Source organism: Setaria viridis, chromosome 2, assembly GCF_005286985.2.
Source record: "Setaria viridis chromosome 2, Setaria_viridis_v4.0, whole genome shotgun sequence".
NCBI classification, from domain to species: Eukaryota; Viridiplantae; Streptophyta; class Magnoliopsida; order Poales; family Poaceae; genus Setaria; species Setaria viridis.
This window is the reverse complement of record NC_048264.2, coordinates 7401303-7417090: the sequence shown is the minus strand read 5'-3', so window position 1 is coordinate 7417090 and position 15788 is coordinate 7401303. Positions and strand designations below refer to the sequence as shown.

Here is a 15788-nt window from a genome sequence, read left to right as displayed (position 1 = left end):
TGGTGATCGCCGGCGGCCAAGGGTCACGACAGTTGGTATCAGGTTCGGGCTTCCTCGGCGCGCGCCGCAGTGCCGCTTACTCCGTCGGTTGAACCGGATCCGGCGTAGGCGTGTTGAGATCTCGAAATTTGCCGCGCAGCACCGGCGATTTCGATCGATTTCCCGTAAGTCCTTGCCATTCCGGGTCGATTTGCGGGCGGTCATCATGGCGCCTCCCAAGCCTTCGGTTCAGACTCAGTTCCTCCTCGATGCCATGGACACGGCGGCGCAGAGGGAGGCGGCACGCTGGCAGCAGATGACCGACAGCATCGACCTGCTCTTCGCGCGGGTAACGGACATCAGTCGAGTGCAGGAGCAGATGCAAGTTAACCAAGAACTCGGAGTGAAGGCAATGGAGCAAGTGTTGAAGGATCAATCAATTTTGGCAAAGCAACTCGAGGCAACAGGCAAGGCCGTGGCACAGCTCACCTTGGATCGAGCGGGCGATGATGAGTCCGATGCCTTCTCTGCTCACTCTTTGGGATCTCGACCACCACCGCAATTTCGTCCACCACGGCCACCTCCACAACCTTCAGGTGAGCCGCACCACAACCGTTCGACGTTTGGCGCACATCGTGCTGTTGGGGAGGGACCACAAGGATACAGGGCTGCAGTGCCGAAATTGAATTTTCCTGAGTTTTCGGGTCGTGATCCCAAGGTCTGGCGGCACAAATGTGAAGACTTCTTCAAGTTCTATAATGTTCCTGACCATCTCTGGATAACCACAGCAACTATGCATATGAAAGACAATGCAGGCCGTTGGGTGGAAGTGCAGAGGCTCAAAGGAGACCTTAATACTTGGGACAGATTTATGGAGGCCGTGGAGTTAAAATTTGGTGCCTACGACTATGTTCATGCTCTGACTGCACTGTTGGAGCTGAAGCAAACAAATTCAGTTGAGGAGTATGTCTCTGAATATGAATCCCTCCAGTTCTTAATTGAGATGCACAACACAGGGTATGACACTATGTTTTTTATTACCCAGTTCACAAGAGGCTTGAAGCCTGACATTGCTGCAGTAGTACAGTCCCAGTTGCCTCAAACTATGGAAACAGCTGTTAGGATTGCCAAGGTACAGGAACAATTGCTGGATCGCCAGAAATTTAGACCAAACAAATTTCAGACGGTCTACAAAGGGTCTGTGACTTCCAAGTTGGATCAGAAGCCTTTGACTCCTATTTCCCCATTCAGTAAAGAGCGTCAGAAAAGGGACTTCTGCAAAGCAAATAACCTCTGTTTTTATTGTTCAGAACCTTTTGATCAGAATCATCTGACAACATGCAGTAAACGACCCAAACAACATCTCAATGCCTTGGTAGTGAATGATTTGGATGTCACATTGACAGATGAAGTGTTGCAACAGCTGGAAATGGAGGATGCCTTGACTGCAGAATTCTGTCATTTGTCTCTGAATGCAGTGGCAGGGACTGATTCTGGTGAGGCTATGAAACTGAGAGCCCTGGTTCACAATAAAGTGATGTTAATACTCTTGGATAGTGGCAGCTCCCATAGCTTTGTGAGTTCCTCTTTTCTGGACAAATGTGGAATCACTTCAACCCCTATGCACCCACAACAAGTCAAGGTGGCCAATGGTGACACACTGATCACCAGTACACAAGTGCATCAATTGGAATGGTGGATTCAGGGCCACACTTTCCATACTGATATGAAGGTGTTGGATATTGGAGCCTTTGATGCCATATTGGGATATGATTGGCTTAATCCACATAGTCCTATGATTTGTCATTGGGAGAACAAAACTATTGCCTTCAAAGATCAAGGCAAAGAAGTACTTCTTCAAGGGGTTCTTCCTTCCAAACCTACTCTCCATGAACTATCTTCTGAAAAGTTGGTCAAGTGGATTGCTGGCAATGATATTGGTGCTTATGCAGTGGTAGAGGTAACACATTCTGCTTCTCCTTCCATACCACCTGTTGTTCAACACCTTTTGGATGAATATGATGATGTCTTTTCAGACCCCAACACCCTACCACCATCTAGATTCCATGACCACCAGATTCCTTTACTACCAAACTCTATACCTGTCAATTCCAAACCATACAGATATTCTCCTTTGCACAAAGATGAAATTGAAAAACAAGTCAAAGCTCTTCTAGCAGCAGGGTTGATTATTCCTAGTACTAGTCCTTTTGCTTCTCCAGTATTGTTGGTACAAAAGAAGGATGGTACATGGCGGTTCTGTGTGGACTATAGGAAACTGAACACTATTACCATCAAGAATAGATACCCTATGCCAGTGATAGATGAGATCTTAGATGAGCTAGCAGGTACTAAATACTTTACAAAACTTGATATGCGCTCTGGGTACCACCAAGTCCGAATGCATGCCTCTGATGAACATAAGACAGCTTTTAAGACCCATCATGGCCACTACCAATTCAGGGTGATGCCTTTTGGTTTAACAAATGCCCCAGCCACATTTCAGTGCATTATGAATGAGATCTTAGAACCTTTCTTGAGAAACTTTGTATTGGTCTTTTTGGATGACATTTTAATCTATAGTCCAACTTTGGAAATGCATCTTATTCATCTTAAGCAAGTGTTGACTAAGCTGAGGACCCACAAACTGTATATGAAACTCAGTAAATGTTCCTTTGCCCAAGAATCTTTGGAGTATTTGGGTCATATCATTTCTCATCAAGGAGTAGCTACTGATCCCAGCAAAACTGATGCAATGGTAAAATGGCCAGTGCCAGTTACAGTCACTGAATTGAGAGGGTTTCTAGGCCTCACCGGGTATTACCGAAAATTTATCAAAAATTATGGAATCATTGCTCGACCATTAACCAATTTGTTGAAGAAGAAGCAATTTTCTTGGTCTTCTGTAGCACAACAGGCTTTTCAGCAACTTAAGACTGCCATGGTCAATGCTCCAGTTCTAGGACTTCCTGATTTCAGTGCCCAGTTTGTGGTGGAGACTGATGCATCTGACTTTGGAGTGGGAGCTGTGTTGATGCAAAAAGAGCAACCTATAGCTTTTCTAAGCAAGGCTCTGGGACCAGTTCATCAGAAGTTGTCAATCTATGAAAAAGAATTTTTGGCTCTGATTATGGCAGTGGAGAAATGGAGACCATACTTGCAGAGACAAGAATTTCTCATTCGCACTGACCATAAGAGTCTGTCCTATTTGACTGAGCAGACTTTACACTCTGACATGCAAAAGAAGGCCATGACAAGATTAATGGGCCTACAATTTAAGGTTGTCTATAGGCAAGGGAAGGATAACTTGGCTGCTGATGCACTATCCAGAGTTAGTCATTTGACAGCTCTTCAAGCAGTTTCAGTAGTACAGCCTCTTTGGACTCAGGAGGTGTTAAACAGCTATTCTACTGACCCTTTAGCTCAAGAGCTTCTCACAAAGTTGGCGGTAACATCACCTGATGAGCATGGGTTTTCTCTCCACCAGGGTGTTATTAAATACAAAAACAAGGTCTGGATTGCACACAATTCAGCACTTCAGACTAAAATTATTGCTGCTCTGCATTCCACAGCTATTGGTGGCCACTCGGGTATTCAAGCCACATATCACAGAGTTAAACAGTTGTTCCATTGGAAAGGACTCAAATCTGATGTGGAGAATTTTGTGAAGCAATGCCAAGTATGTCAACAGGCTAAGCATTCTAACACTCATCCTGCGGGGTTACTGCAACCTTTACCTATTCCTAGTGGTGCTTGGAGGGATTGGACAATGGATTTCATCGAGGGCCTTCCATTGTCTGAAGGATCCAATTCTATATTAGTGGTGGTTGACCGTTACACTAAGTATGCTCACTTTATACCCTTGAAACATCCTTTTACAGCTCAAATGGTGGCAAGAGCAGTTATGGAAAATGTGGTGAAGCTACATGGGTTTCCCAAATCCATTGTGTCTGACAGGGATAGGGTGTTCACAAGCGCTTTCTGGAAAGAACTCTTCTCCTTGTTTGACACTAAATTGTTGAGAAGCACAGCCTATCATCCACAGACGGATGGCCAGTCTGAAAGGGTCAACCAGTGCTTGGAGATGTATCTCAGGTGTGCAGTTTCTGATAACCCTAAACGTTGGAGATCTTGGCTTTCATTGGCCGAAATATGGTACAATTCTTATTACCATACAGCTCTAGAGTGTTCTCCTTTTAAAGCACTCTATGGATATGAGTCAGATTCGGGCATAACTATCCCTGTTGACAGTATGCCTCCAAATGAAGCATTGACAGTGGTCAGAGACCGTGCAGCTCAGCTTCAGCAGTTGAAAGATCACCTGGCCAGAGCTCAGAACCGTATGAAACTCATGGCTGATAGGAAACGTGTGGAACGAAGCTTTCAAGTAGGCGAAAAGGTCCTGTTGAAACTGCAACCATATGCTCAAACTTCGGTGGTAAACAGACCCTTTCCGAAGCTCGCTTTCAAATATTTCGGTCCTTTTGAAGTCTTGGAACGTATTGGGCCAGTCGCTTATAAACTTCAATTACCTGAAGGCAGTCTGGTTCATCCAGTTTTTCATGTGTCTCAGATCAAGCCATTCACACCTAATTACACACCTGTGTATGCTGATCTAACAACTGTGGTGGATCTCAGTGTGAAGGATTTGCAACCAGAAAACATCCTGCAACGTCGCCTGGTGAAGAAAGGTAACAAAGCCATTCCACAAGTACTTGTGAAGTGGAGTCATTTACCGGCGGCGTCAGCTACTTGGGAGGACTGGAATGTACTCAAGGTGAGGTTTCCAGCACTTGTTGCCGGTGGACCAGCAACGTCTTCAGCGGGGGGGAGATGTCGAGACCGACGGCGTCAACTGAGAGCGTACGTCTTCTATGTAATAAAGCGTAGTGGTATGTGTGTGTACAGCAGGAGCCGATGGGCCCAGCTGTAGGTGAGAAGAGAGGAGGGTTTAAATTACTGTGTTCTGTAAGACAATGGATATCAGACATTTTATCAAGTAACAGAAAGGAACTCGCGAGGAACGTTTCCTCCGCGATTCGCTATCTCTCGATCTACCCTTCTTGTCCGCTCACGTCGTTGGTGATCGCCGGCGGCCAAGGGTCACGACAGTGTTACAGTTGTTCAGTTTCTCCGAGAGCATCTAATGTGGTTTCCAATTGGCCTGAGTTTGTATGCAGGAAAATCTAGAGTGGTTTGCCATTAATAAGCATTGCACACAAGTATCGTAGGAGACTTTTTGGCAAGAAACCTATAGCTCATGCTGATTTGAGTTTCCACTATATCGCTCTTCTAGACATTGGAACTTATGAAATTTGTTTAAAATTTGTATATGAACGAAAATAGCTACATTTTAAGTTTTTTTTCTTTGAATCCACATTAGTGACGGGTAAGATCTTAGACCGTCACTTTGACATGTTAAAAGGGATGGGCAAATATATTAGCATGTCACTATTTACAACTTAAAAGTAACGGGCAAATAAAGATCTTAATTATCATTTTTTTGTCCGTATTGATAGGCAACGTATACCTTGAGAGAGACCACCACTCATGTTAGAGTGAGACCGGCCGGCGACTCACTTACATGAGTGAGACCGGCCGGCGACTCACTTAGGCCGCAGCTACACCGCTATGGAGGTGGAGACCGTGCCGCAACGGAGAGCGCCTTGGGCTGGGACGGCCATCAGCGGCTTCTTCCTTCGCATCATGCAGCTAGCCTCTGCCCTTGCGACGCTCGCCACTACGATCTCCATTGGCGCGGTTCTTCCTCGCACCCTGCTCTGTGGTTAGTTTTCTGCTCCACTCTCATCCTTAGATTTCCTTTCTTACCCCAGCATGGAACTACCACCTTTTTATTAGTGTTTAAAATAGCGGGTTAGGAGGTTTAGTGGCGGAACCTTAAAACAGCTAATAGCGGAAATAAATTGGACTATGTAGTGAGCTAAATTGTACGTGAGTGTAGACAGTTGTACCATATCTCAAATACCTCTAGCGGAATATAACAACAGCTATGGCGGGAGATTTAAAACCTTGCTATTTATATATTCTTTGCCTTTATTTGGACATACAGTTTCCTCGCGGCAACATCCGCGTTCCAATGCGTGTGGACGATCCCACCGGCCCTCGTGGACCTTTTCGCCCTGCTGTCACGCCAATGGCCTTTAGACAACCACAGCTGGGCCGCCGTCGTGTCTGCTACGGTCGCCGGCGACGGCGTAAGTAAATGGAAATAAATCTATATTTCACCGTCCCGCTGACAGATTTACTGCTTGTAACTGGTTGCTCTACGCCGCATGCAGGTCGCCGCGGCGCTGAGCTTCTTCGCGGCATCTGCGTCGTCCGGCGTGGCCCTGCGCGAGGTTCAGAGCCGCCGCGTGGATGGGGTTCGCCAGCTGCGTCGCCCTGCTGCCGACCTTGCTGTTCAACTGGCTCAATAACGACGCAGGAAATTGAATGGCATTCTGCCGTCGTGGATCGCTCCATGTCATGTTTGTTGGTAACCTAATGCAGCCAACGTCAGAGCTATTAGGTCTGCATCTAGTAATAACCTTTGTTCTCTGTTTGTATTGTGGTTGTCATCCTATTGCATCGTCGACCAAGATAGGGGAGAGTTTCCTAATGGCAACGTAGCAACATTTCATTAGCATACGCAACAAACAACATTTCAAAACAAAAAGAGCCTCTGCTCAGTAAAGCAATTTGAGCTTCGTCAACTTTGGTGACAAGCTCAGCGTGTATTGCCAGCCTTAAGATTCATGTTACACAAATGCGCAGCACTACATATTGATCTAAATTAAAAATTCAAAACAGTAAGGCTGAAAATTATTTGTTATATTTCCATTTACTGCCAATCGCTAAGCTAAATAGAAATACTGTTAGTACAAGGTCCAATTCCAAATACTAACTCGCCTGAAACTTCGATAATCTTGCAACACCATGTATACCAGGAGCACAAAATCCATGCTGGAAACACAACAGCAGCCTGGTAGGCTGGTCCGCTGGTAGAGTGGTAGTAGATCCTTCTATTCTATAATGAGCAGGGTGGTCCATGGCAAAGGGGTGAAAAAGAAAACAAAATTCACTCCAGCACTCATATCGTTTGCAAGTCACCGAGACGCCTCAAACGTTCTATATCAGTCCTGTTGGGGCGCACATTATCAGCTTTCATCCTTTCTCTGAACCCGTAGGGTGTAACCTGGGCAGAGGCATAGGCTGCAAGTAACAAATCATAAGGCGGAGTCCTCCCTGGGTACCTCATCCGTTTTAGCCTATCGAATATCTTCTCAGAGTTATGTATGTCGCCCTTTTCTGCATAGGCCTTCAGTAACGTTACGTACGAGTGGAAAATGGGATACCTGCCAGGATTCTCTTCTATCACCTTCACCAGAAATGAGTCGGCTTTCGCCAACTCACCTGAATTCACATAGAGCTTAACAATTCCATCCCAGGTTGGAGGGTTGCTTGGACAGCCATCCAAGCACATCCTTTCTAGAAACTTTTTGCCCCTGGCCAGAAGTTTATTTTCTGCATACACGTTCAGCATGGAATTAATGTACTTGGAAGCGGGCTTTGGTGATATCTTTACCAGCGCTTCAAAGGTCTCCTCCGCTTGTTCGATCCGTCCAAGTTTACTCCATGCCTCAATAGCAGCCAAGATCTGGCCTGCCAAGAATAGCATGGAGGTCAAGAAGAGACCTGGTGGCATTACGACTATCCTTTGCATATACTTCCATAGCCCTGATAATCTCATCCGCTTTCTCTGTGAGGCCGCCAGACATGTAGAATTTAGCAACCATAGTCTGGGTGGCAAAAACTGGCTCAAGATCATTGTCCTTCATCACATTTAAGACCGATTCGATGCCTAAAATGTCATTTGAACGCCCTTTCAAGTCAATCAGGAGCTTGCATGTAAAGTGAGAAGGCTTTATATTTTCCTTTTACATCAACGTGAGAATATCAACTACCTTACGGCGAGCAACCCTCTTGTACAGCAGTATCATTTGGTTGCAAGCAGAGACAGTTAAAGGTAAAGAAAGTTCCCTTATTTCATTGAAGACTTGCTGTGCCTTCTGGATATCATCCTGGCACACACAGTTAACAAGTAGAGTTTCATAGAGCACCTCATTCCTGAAGGGTGTCGGGACCCTCTCCATGTACTTCTGAGCAGCTTCAAAACCATGGTACCGTGCTATCAAATCAAGATGGCAAGCATAATCACGTTCTTCAAAATTTAGTATTTTTCTTCTTTCGATCCAATCCATGAACTGCAGATATTCAGATATAAATTAACAAAAAATGAGTGAATTTGTGCTATACAGTTCTATAGATTTAAAAATGGCATAGTATATTCAAAGATGGCATATGCCAGACGAGATGATCCACAAATCATAAATAATAATTCATCAATGAACTATAGCAAAGGTAGTAAAATTGCCCTAAACATAGGGAAACTTATAGGTCGAAATATAGAGTAGCGCTAGAGATAAATCAATCTAAGGCCTGGCAATTGATCCCCAGGTCTGGGCTTATATGATGCCAGACCAGACACAATCCCAACCGAAACAAACCAATCCTATCAATGCAAACTAACTCAAACCAACTGCTAACCAAAACCTAACTTATCTCTACTGCTTATCTTTTGCCGATGCCGACCCTTCATCCTGGCCATGGGCCTTCTTCCTGCGCTTGCTGCAATGCAGGCCCCACATGACACTGTTTGTCCGACAACTTGTTGTTCATCCGTTCTTCATATCTATATGCAAAATATAAAACCTTGTTTTACATTTTTCAGGCTAAGTTGCCTGTTCAAATAATGGGTTGTAATTCTGTACTAAAAAAAGTTCACGTTTTCTAGAATAAATAGCAAGTACAAGTATGTGGGATCATTCCTTTAAAGCTGTAAGATGGTGACGCCAAATTGAATTTCTTGCGGTGCATGCTATGTCAAAACATATGAACCCAAACATAAAAGACCAAGAAATTTGAATGCTAGTTGCCTCCAGAAAAATTATCTATTCTACTGGATCAGTACCAAGGTCCTAGTGTATGGCATGTTGAAAATGAGAAAAACATGATCTAGTTCAGTCCTGGAGAAGGCCTCATCCACTAAGCCCATTCCCCATGAACCAGTCAGAGTACAGGCTTATTTGAAAATGTGCAGCTTCCGCAAGTCAAGACAGATGTTTCATAAGATGATTAAGGACTTAAATTTAGAACTTATCCCAGTGAAATTCATGCTCATGAGTTAGCCAACAATTTGCGTCTTAGGTTCACCTTTATTGAGTGCTTTAATAATTTTGCCAGGATAGAAAGATTAGAAACAAGTGTGGGAGTGGGACAGACAAGAGCTTGAGAAATTTCAGCTTTATATGACTCTTAGCAATAAACAGAAGTATAGTTTCACATTCCGCACTGGACAAGCATCCAAGTAGGAAAACCATGCCAAGAATATTAAGTGAAAGATATTAAAAACTGGGGGAAATGGAAAGAGTAAACTTTTGTCAAGAATATTAGGTTAAAGATATCAAACAGGGGCTAACAGAAATAGTAAGTCAGACTAAATGCTGAAGACTACTGAATTGACCACTAGCTGTAGACTTGATTGCATTAACTAAAAACATGTTTTATGCAATCCAACCCAGCAGTCATATTAATTACATATAGTTAACAAAAAGGTACCTTCAGAGCCTTGCTATACAGTCTCTGCTTCCTCAGATGTAACAAAACCATCAAGGCTTCATTTCTTTCCAGGCGGTTGCCGACTTTCACCCATGTGTCAAGTACAGTCATAAGAGTACTCATAGGAGCGACCAATATGGTCTGGAAAAGAAGAGGTTGGAAGGGCGTGTCTGGCAATTTTTTTTTCATGATGGTGGCCCTTCTGAGAAGGTCCATACCTGCCTGGCAATTTCTTTTCATGATTGCACTCCTCCTCAGTAGGTCCATCCCTTCCTTGCAATTTCTTCCAACGGCGGCCCCTCTTAGGAGGTCCATGATTCATGACTTGTTTCCACACCGCATTGATGCCGCGGCTGGGCTCACTACCGCAACCAGAGTTGTCATGGGGCTGATCAGCGGCAGCCTGATACAAGGGATCGCCATCAGCTTTGCTGTTGGTGAGGCTCCCAACGGGCGCTGAGCAAAACCTCCGAATCGAAGGGGCAACAGCTTCAGAATATCCGGATCGCAGTGCTTGGGACGATTGCCGGGAACCCCCATCTTGCAACAATCTCATAGAAGCAGTCTTCAACCTGACAAAACCAACCAAATGTTGGAAATTCGCGGCTCGGGTCCGAAACCAAAATTGCAACCAGAAGAATGTTGGCATTGCTATACAGTCATCTTACATTCCCTACAGCTGGGGCGGGGGGATTGGGCACCTTTGCGCAGAATGATCTTGCGAGGCCAAGAAGAAGAACCTAATCGAAGTAAGAATGGTAAGTTAGATTACAGTGCCACGGTACAAATAATTCCCTAACTAAATCGATGCTCAACAACCCGCCTGGGCAAGCTAGGGTTACGAAATCGATCTGGTCCGGGAGGACCGCCATTCCGCGCCAGTACGTACCAGACAGAAGAAGCTGCGGGTGGAAGAGAGCGCAGCGGCGCGCGCGAGGAGAGGAGAAAGGAGACGAGGAGGTTTTTTCCACTTTTACCCCCAAGCTTTTAGCTGTTCCCTAAACATGAGTGTTTTTTCTTGGTTTGGTTTAATAATAAGATCCAGCCGTTTGCTCGTATTGCTCAAGTAGTAGTAGCGTTCTGTACAATGTGTACAGAGTCCGTCCCCAACTGCAAAGAACCTCCCGCAGCAAATTGTCACGAACCTTCGCTGGCTCACTGCTCAGCTCAATGAAAATGGAATTTGTGGTAACTGAGTGCAAATTGGATACAGTGATTTTATCAGCATGACTCCCAGAATCCCAAACTAAGGATCTCCTCTTTTCCATTTTTTTTTCAGCATAAGCATTGTCACTCATACAACACACCCTAATGATTTTGACAAATAAAAAACATATTTCATTAGCAGGACCCACAACGCAAATTTAAAAAGATTTAAAGCTGAAGATTATCTGTTCAATTTCCATGTATCACTACTTGCGAGTCCAAACATAGTCCAAACAGAGACACTGTTAGGAGAAGGTCCAATTCCAAATAGCAACTCGCCTAAAACGTTGATAATCTTGCAACACCTGCATACCAGGAGCACAAAATCCATGCTGGAAAGACAACAGCAGCCTGGTAGTATATTCTTCTATTCTGCAGTCTAAAAGCTTCAGGCCACCTTCTTTGAGCAGGGGTGGTCCATGGCAAAGGTATGAAAAAGAAAAAAATCACTCTAATAATCTTGTTATTTGCAAGTTATCAAGACGCCTCAAACATTCTATATCAGTCTTGGTCGGGCGCACATTGTCAGCTTTCATCCTTTCTCTGAACCCGTACGGTGTAACCTTAGCGCTGGCATAGGCTGCAAGTAACAAATTATAAGGCGGAGTCCTCCCTGGGTACCTGATCTGCTTTAGCCTATCAAATATCTTCTCGGAGTTATGTATGTCGCCCTTTTTTGCATAGGCACTCAGTAAGGTTATGTACGAGCGGAAAAGGGGATGTCTGTCAGGATTCTCTTCTGTCACATTCACCAGAAATGAGTCGGCTTTCGCTAACTCACCTGAATTCGCATAGAGCTTAACAATTGCATCCCAGGTTAGAGGGCTGCTTGGACACCCTTCGAGAAACATCCATTCTATAAACTCTTTGCCCTTGGACAGAAGTTTATGTTCTGCATACACGTTCAGCATCGCATTGAAGTACTTGGAAGTGAGTTTCGGTGATGTCTTTACCAGCGCTTCAAAAGTCTCCTCCGCTTGTTCGATCCGTCCAAGTTTACTCCATGCCTCAATAGCAGCCAAGAAGTCCTCCAACTTCGGTGTGGTGTATGAATTCCATATTCTCTGTACATCATCTGGCCTGCCAAGAATAGCATAGAGGTCAAGAAGAGACCTGGTGGCCTCGCGATTATCCTTTACATATACTTCCATAGCCCTGATAACCTCTTCTGCTTTCTCCGTGAGCCCCCCAGATATGTAGAATTTAGCAACCATAGTCTGGGTGGCAAAATCTGGCTCAAGACCATTGTCCTTCATCGTATTTAAGACTGACTCCATGCCTAATATGTCATTTGACTGCCCTTTCAAGTCAATCAGGAGCTTGTATGTAAAGCGAGAAAACTTTATATTTTCCTTTTCCATCAACATGAGAATGTCAGCTACCTTACCACGAGCAACCCTCTTGTACAGCAATATCATTTGGTTGCAAGCAGAGACAGTTAAAGGTAAAGAGAGTTCCTTTATTTCATTGAAGACTTGCTGTGCCTTCTGGACATCATCCTGACACACACAGTTAACAAGTAGAGTTTCATAGAGCACCTCATTCCTAAAGGGTTCCGGAACCCTCTCGATGTACTTTTGAGCAGCTTCAAAACCATGGTTCCGTGCTATCAAATCAAGATGGCTAGCATAATCACATTCTTCAAAATCTAGTAGTTTTCTTCTTTCGATCCAATCCATGAACTGCAGATTATAGGAATAAATTACCAAACAATAAGTGCATTTGTACTATCCAGTTCTATAGATTTGAAAATGGCATAACATATGCAAAGGTGGCTTGTGCCAGATGAGTGTATAGATTTTGTTGTAGAAAGATAGCATATATGCATGCAATGATCCATAAATCATACATAATAATTCATCAATGAACTAAATCAAAGGTAGTAACATTGCCTTCAACATTGGGAAAACTATAGGTCAAAACTTTGCATAGTTTAAGAAAAAAAGATCCATTATGTTCTGGCGCAGAACTGGATGATTTCAATAAAAAAAAGGTCCTAGTAGGAATGTAGGATTATCCCTACCATCAAAAGGTACATAAACAACTACTATAGGATATATAGAAAGAATACAAAAGCAAAAGTAACAAAGGCTGTCAGAGGCTTTAGGAGCCTTGCCTGGTTCACTTAACAAGGCATAACCAAAGAAGAAATGAGAATGGGGAATAACTTAACCCCTTGCTCCCTCTGTGTATTCTCCGTTCTTTGTAACATTGCGAAGGGAAAGAGAAAAAAAACAGTACTAAATACAAACCAAATATGTTTGAATTATTGATCAAATTGTTCAACTGCTACCTTTGAGGCTTTGACAAATAATGTCACCAAAAAGTATGGAATCAAATCCATATTGTATTCTACATAAAAACAATGACAGTGGTTGTCCGTCAACTTGATGTTTATCCCTTCTTCATATCCCTATGTGAAATATAACATTGTTTTACATTTTTAGGCTAAGCTGCCTGTTCAAATGATGGCTTGTAATTCTGTACTCAAAAGAAAGTTCACGTTTTCTAGAATAAATAGCAAGTACAGGTACAGGGGATCATTCGATCTAAAGCTGTAAATAGGTCATGCCAAATTGAATATCTTGCGGTGCATGCTATGTTAAAACATGTGAACCCAAACAGACTAAGAAATTTGAACGTTGCCTCTGTAAAACTTAACTGTCCTGATGGATCATACCAAGGTCTCAGTGTACGCCATGTCAAAAATGAAAAGGACGTGATCTAGTTCAGTCCTTGAGAAGGTCTCATCCACTAAGCCATTTCCCCATGAAGCAGTCAGAGTACAGGCTTATTTGAAAATGTGACGCCTCCACAAGTCAAGGCAAATGTTTCATAAGATGATTAAGGACTTAAATTCCAAACTTGTTACGAATGAAATTCATGCTCATGAATTAATAAACAAATAGCATCTTTGTTTCAGCTTTTACAGAGTGCCTCAATAATTTTGCTGGGATAGAAAGATTAGAAGCAAGTGTAGCACAGATAACAGATCAAGAGATTTCAGTTTCACATGATTCTTAGCAAGAAAGAAGTACAGTTTTACACTCCAAACTGGACAAACATTGGGAAAATCATGCCAAGAATATTATGCGAAGTATTAAACACATGGGGGAAATAGAAAGAGTAAACTTCTGTCAAGAATATAAGGCCAAAGGCATTAAACAGGAGGGCTAACAGAAATGGTAGGTCAGACTAAATGCTGAAGACTACTGGATTAACCACTAACTGTAAACTTAAATGCATTCCACTAAAAACATGTTTAATCTAATCCAACCCGGCAGTTATAATAGTTATATAGTTAACAAAAACAGGTACCTTCAGAGCCTTGCTATACAGCCTCTGCTTCCTCAGATGGAACAAAACCATCGAGACTTTGCTTCTTTCCAGACAGTTACCGGCTTTCACCCATGTGTCAAGTACAGCCATAAGAAGACTCGTAGGAGTATCCAATACAATCTGGAACAGATAAGGCTGGAAGGTAGTGTCTGGCAATTTATTTTCATGATGGTGGCCCTTCTGAGAAGGTCCATCCCTGCCTCGCCATCTCATTTGATGATGGCGGTTCTCCTGAAAAGGTCCATCCCTGCTTGGCAATCTCATTTCATGGTGGTGGTTCTCCTGAGAAGGTCCATCCCTGCCTGGCAATTTCTTTCCACGGCGGCCCCTCTTAGAAGGTCCATATTTCTTCTTCAGTGTATGATTCTTGACCTGTTTCCTCGCTGCATTGGTGACATGACTCGGCTCACTCCCATGATCAGAGTTGTTGTGGGGCTGATCAGCAGCATCCTGATACGAGGATGCTCCATCAACTTTGCTGCAGGTGAGGCTCGCAATGGGCAGCGAGCAAAACCTCCGAATCAAAGGGACAACCGCTTCAGAATACCCAGCCGGCAGTACTTGGGATGATTGCCGGAGACCCCCATCTCGCAACAATCTCACTAAAGCAGTCTTCAACCTGACAAAAGCAACCAAATATCAGAAATCTGAGAGTTGGGCCCCAAACCTTACATTGCAACAAAAAAAAAATGGAATTTCTATGCATTTGTCTTACATTCCGGCAGGGTTCGGGCACCTTGCGCAGAAAGAACCTGCGAGGTCAAGAAGAGGAACCTAATCGAAGCAGGAATGGAAGATTTAAGTTAGATTACAGTGTCAGGCCGCCAGGGTAACCACGCTACAAAAATATCCCCCCCCAATTAATTCAACGCTCAGAATCACAGCAAAGAAGATATTTGGCAGAACAACCCGCCGGAGCAAGCTAGAGTTACAAAATCGATCCGGTCCGCGAGGACCACCACACCGAACAAATACGTACCGGCGGCGGCGGGGAAGAGGAGGAGGGATACGGCGCTCGACGCGATACGGGGGCTTGTAGCGTCCCCGAGACGCCGGCGGCGAGGTCGCCTGGGCGGGCGCAGCAGAATAAGCTGCGGGTGGAAGAGGAGGAGAGCGCAGCGGCGCGCGAGAGGAGGGGAGGGAGGAGACGACGCGGTTTTTCCAGTTTTACCCCCACCAGGGTTTTAGCGTTCTAAACCCCTGAACATGAGTGCTTTTTATTTGGAAGGGCAATAGTAATTTTTAAGAAGATGGCAAAACGAAGACTAGCAAAAAAAAAACATTGATATGAGAGAAAGTTTATGCTTAGCCCTAAAATAAAATATTATTCAAGGAAAATATATGCAAATTGATTAACATTTCTATCAAGATTTAAAACGTTTAATTGCGTATATTTTTCGTGCCTAAAGTATGTCACAATTTTTTTCTGTTGAAGAATCAGTTGGACATGTTGATTTCAATATAATTCTAAAAAATCGCGATAGTGCTTTTGGGTGACATTTTTCTTCCCTCATGTCTTACAAGTTATTATAGGAGGGAAATTGGGCCAATGGAGGGAAATTTCACTTTTTCAGGTGAATATTTTC

General features: G+C 43.8%; 3 protein-coding genes across 3 annotated transcripts; 1 reads left to right on the top strand and 2 right to left on the bottom strand.

Moving 5' to 3' along the window:
• The first annotated feature begins 205 nt into the window (after positions 1-205).
• On the top strand, positions 206-2447 carry LOC140221806 (uncharacterized). The gene is made up of 2 exons (XM_072291781.1): positions 206-2327; positions 2443-2447. Exons 1-2 carry the CDS (start codon positions 206-208, stop codon positions 2445-2447), a joined length of 2127 nt encoding a protein of 708 aa, XP_072147882.1.
• A 4622-nt stretch (positions 2448-7069) lies between these two features.
• Positions 7070-10773, bottom strand: LOC117844044 (pentatricopeptide repeat-containing protein At1g80270, mitochondrial). The gene is given in 3 exon segments (XM_072291780.1): positions 7070-7634; positions 7636-8243; positions 9658-10773. Coding segments are annotated over 3 exon segments (1488 nt in total). The 5' UTR covers positions 9973-10773.
• A 247-nt stretch (positions 10774-11020) lies between these two features.
• Positions 11021-15368, bottom strand: LOC117841999 (pentatricopeptide repeat-containing protein At1g80270, mitochondrial). Its single transcript, XM_034722332.2, has 4 exons — positions 15182-15368; positions 14918-14976; positions 14182-14821; positions 11021-12545 (listed from the first exon to the last, which is right to left on the bottom strand). Coding segments are annotated over exons 2-4 (1878 nt in total). The 5' UTR covers positions 14920-14976; positions 15182-15368; the 3' UTR covers positions 11021-11309.
• Between the last annotated feature and the right edge of the window lie 420 nt (positions 15369-15788).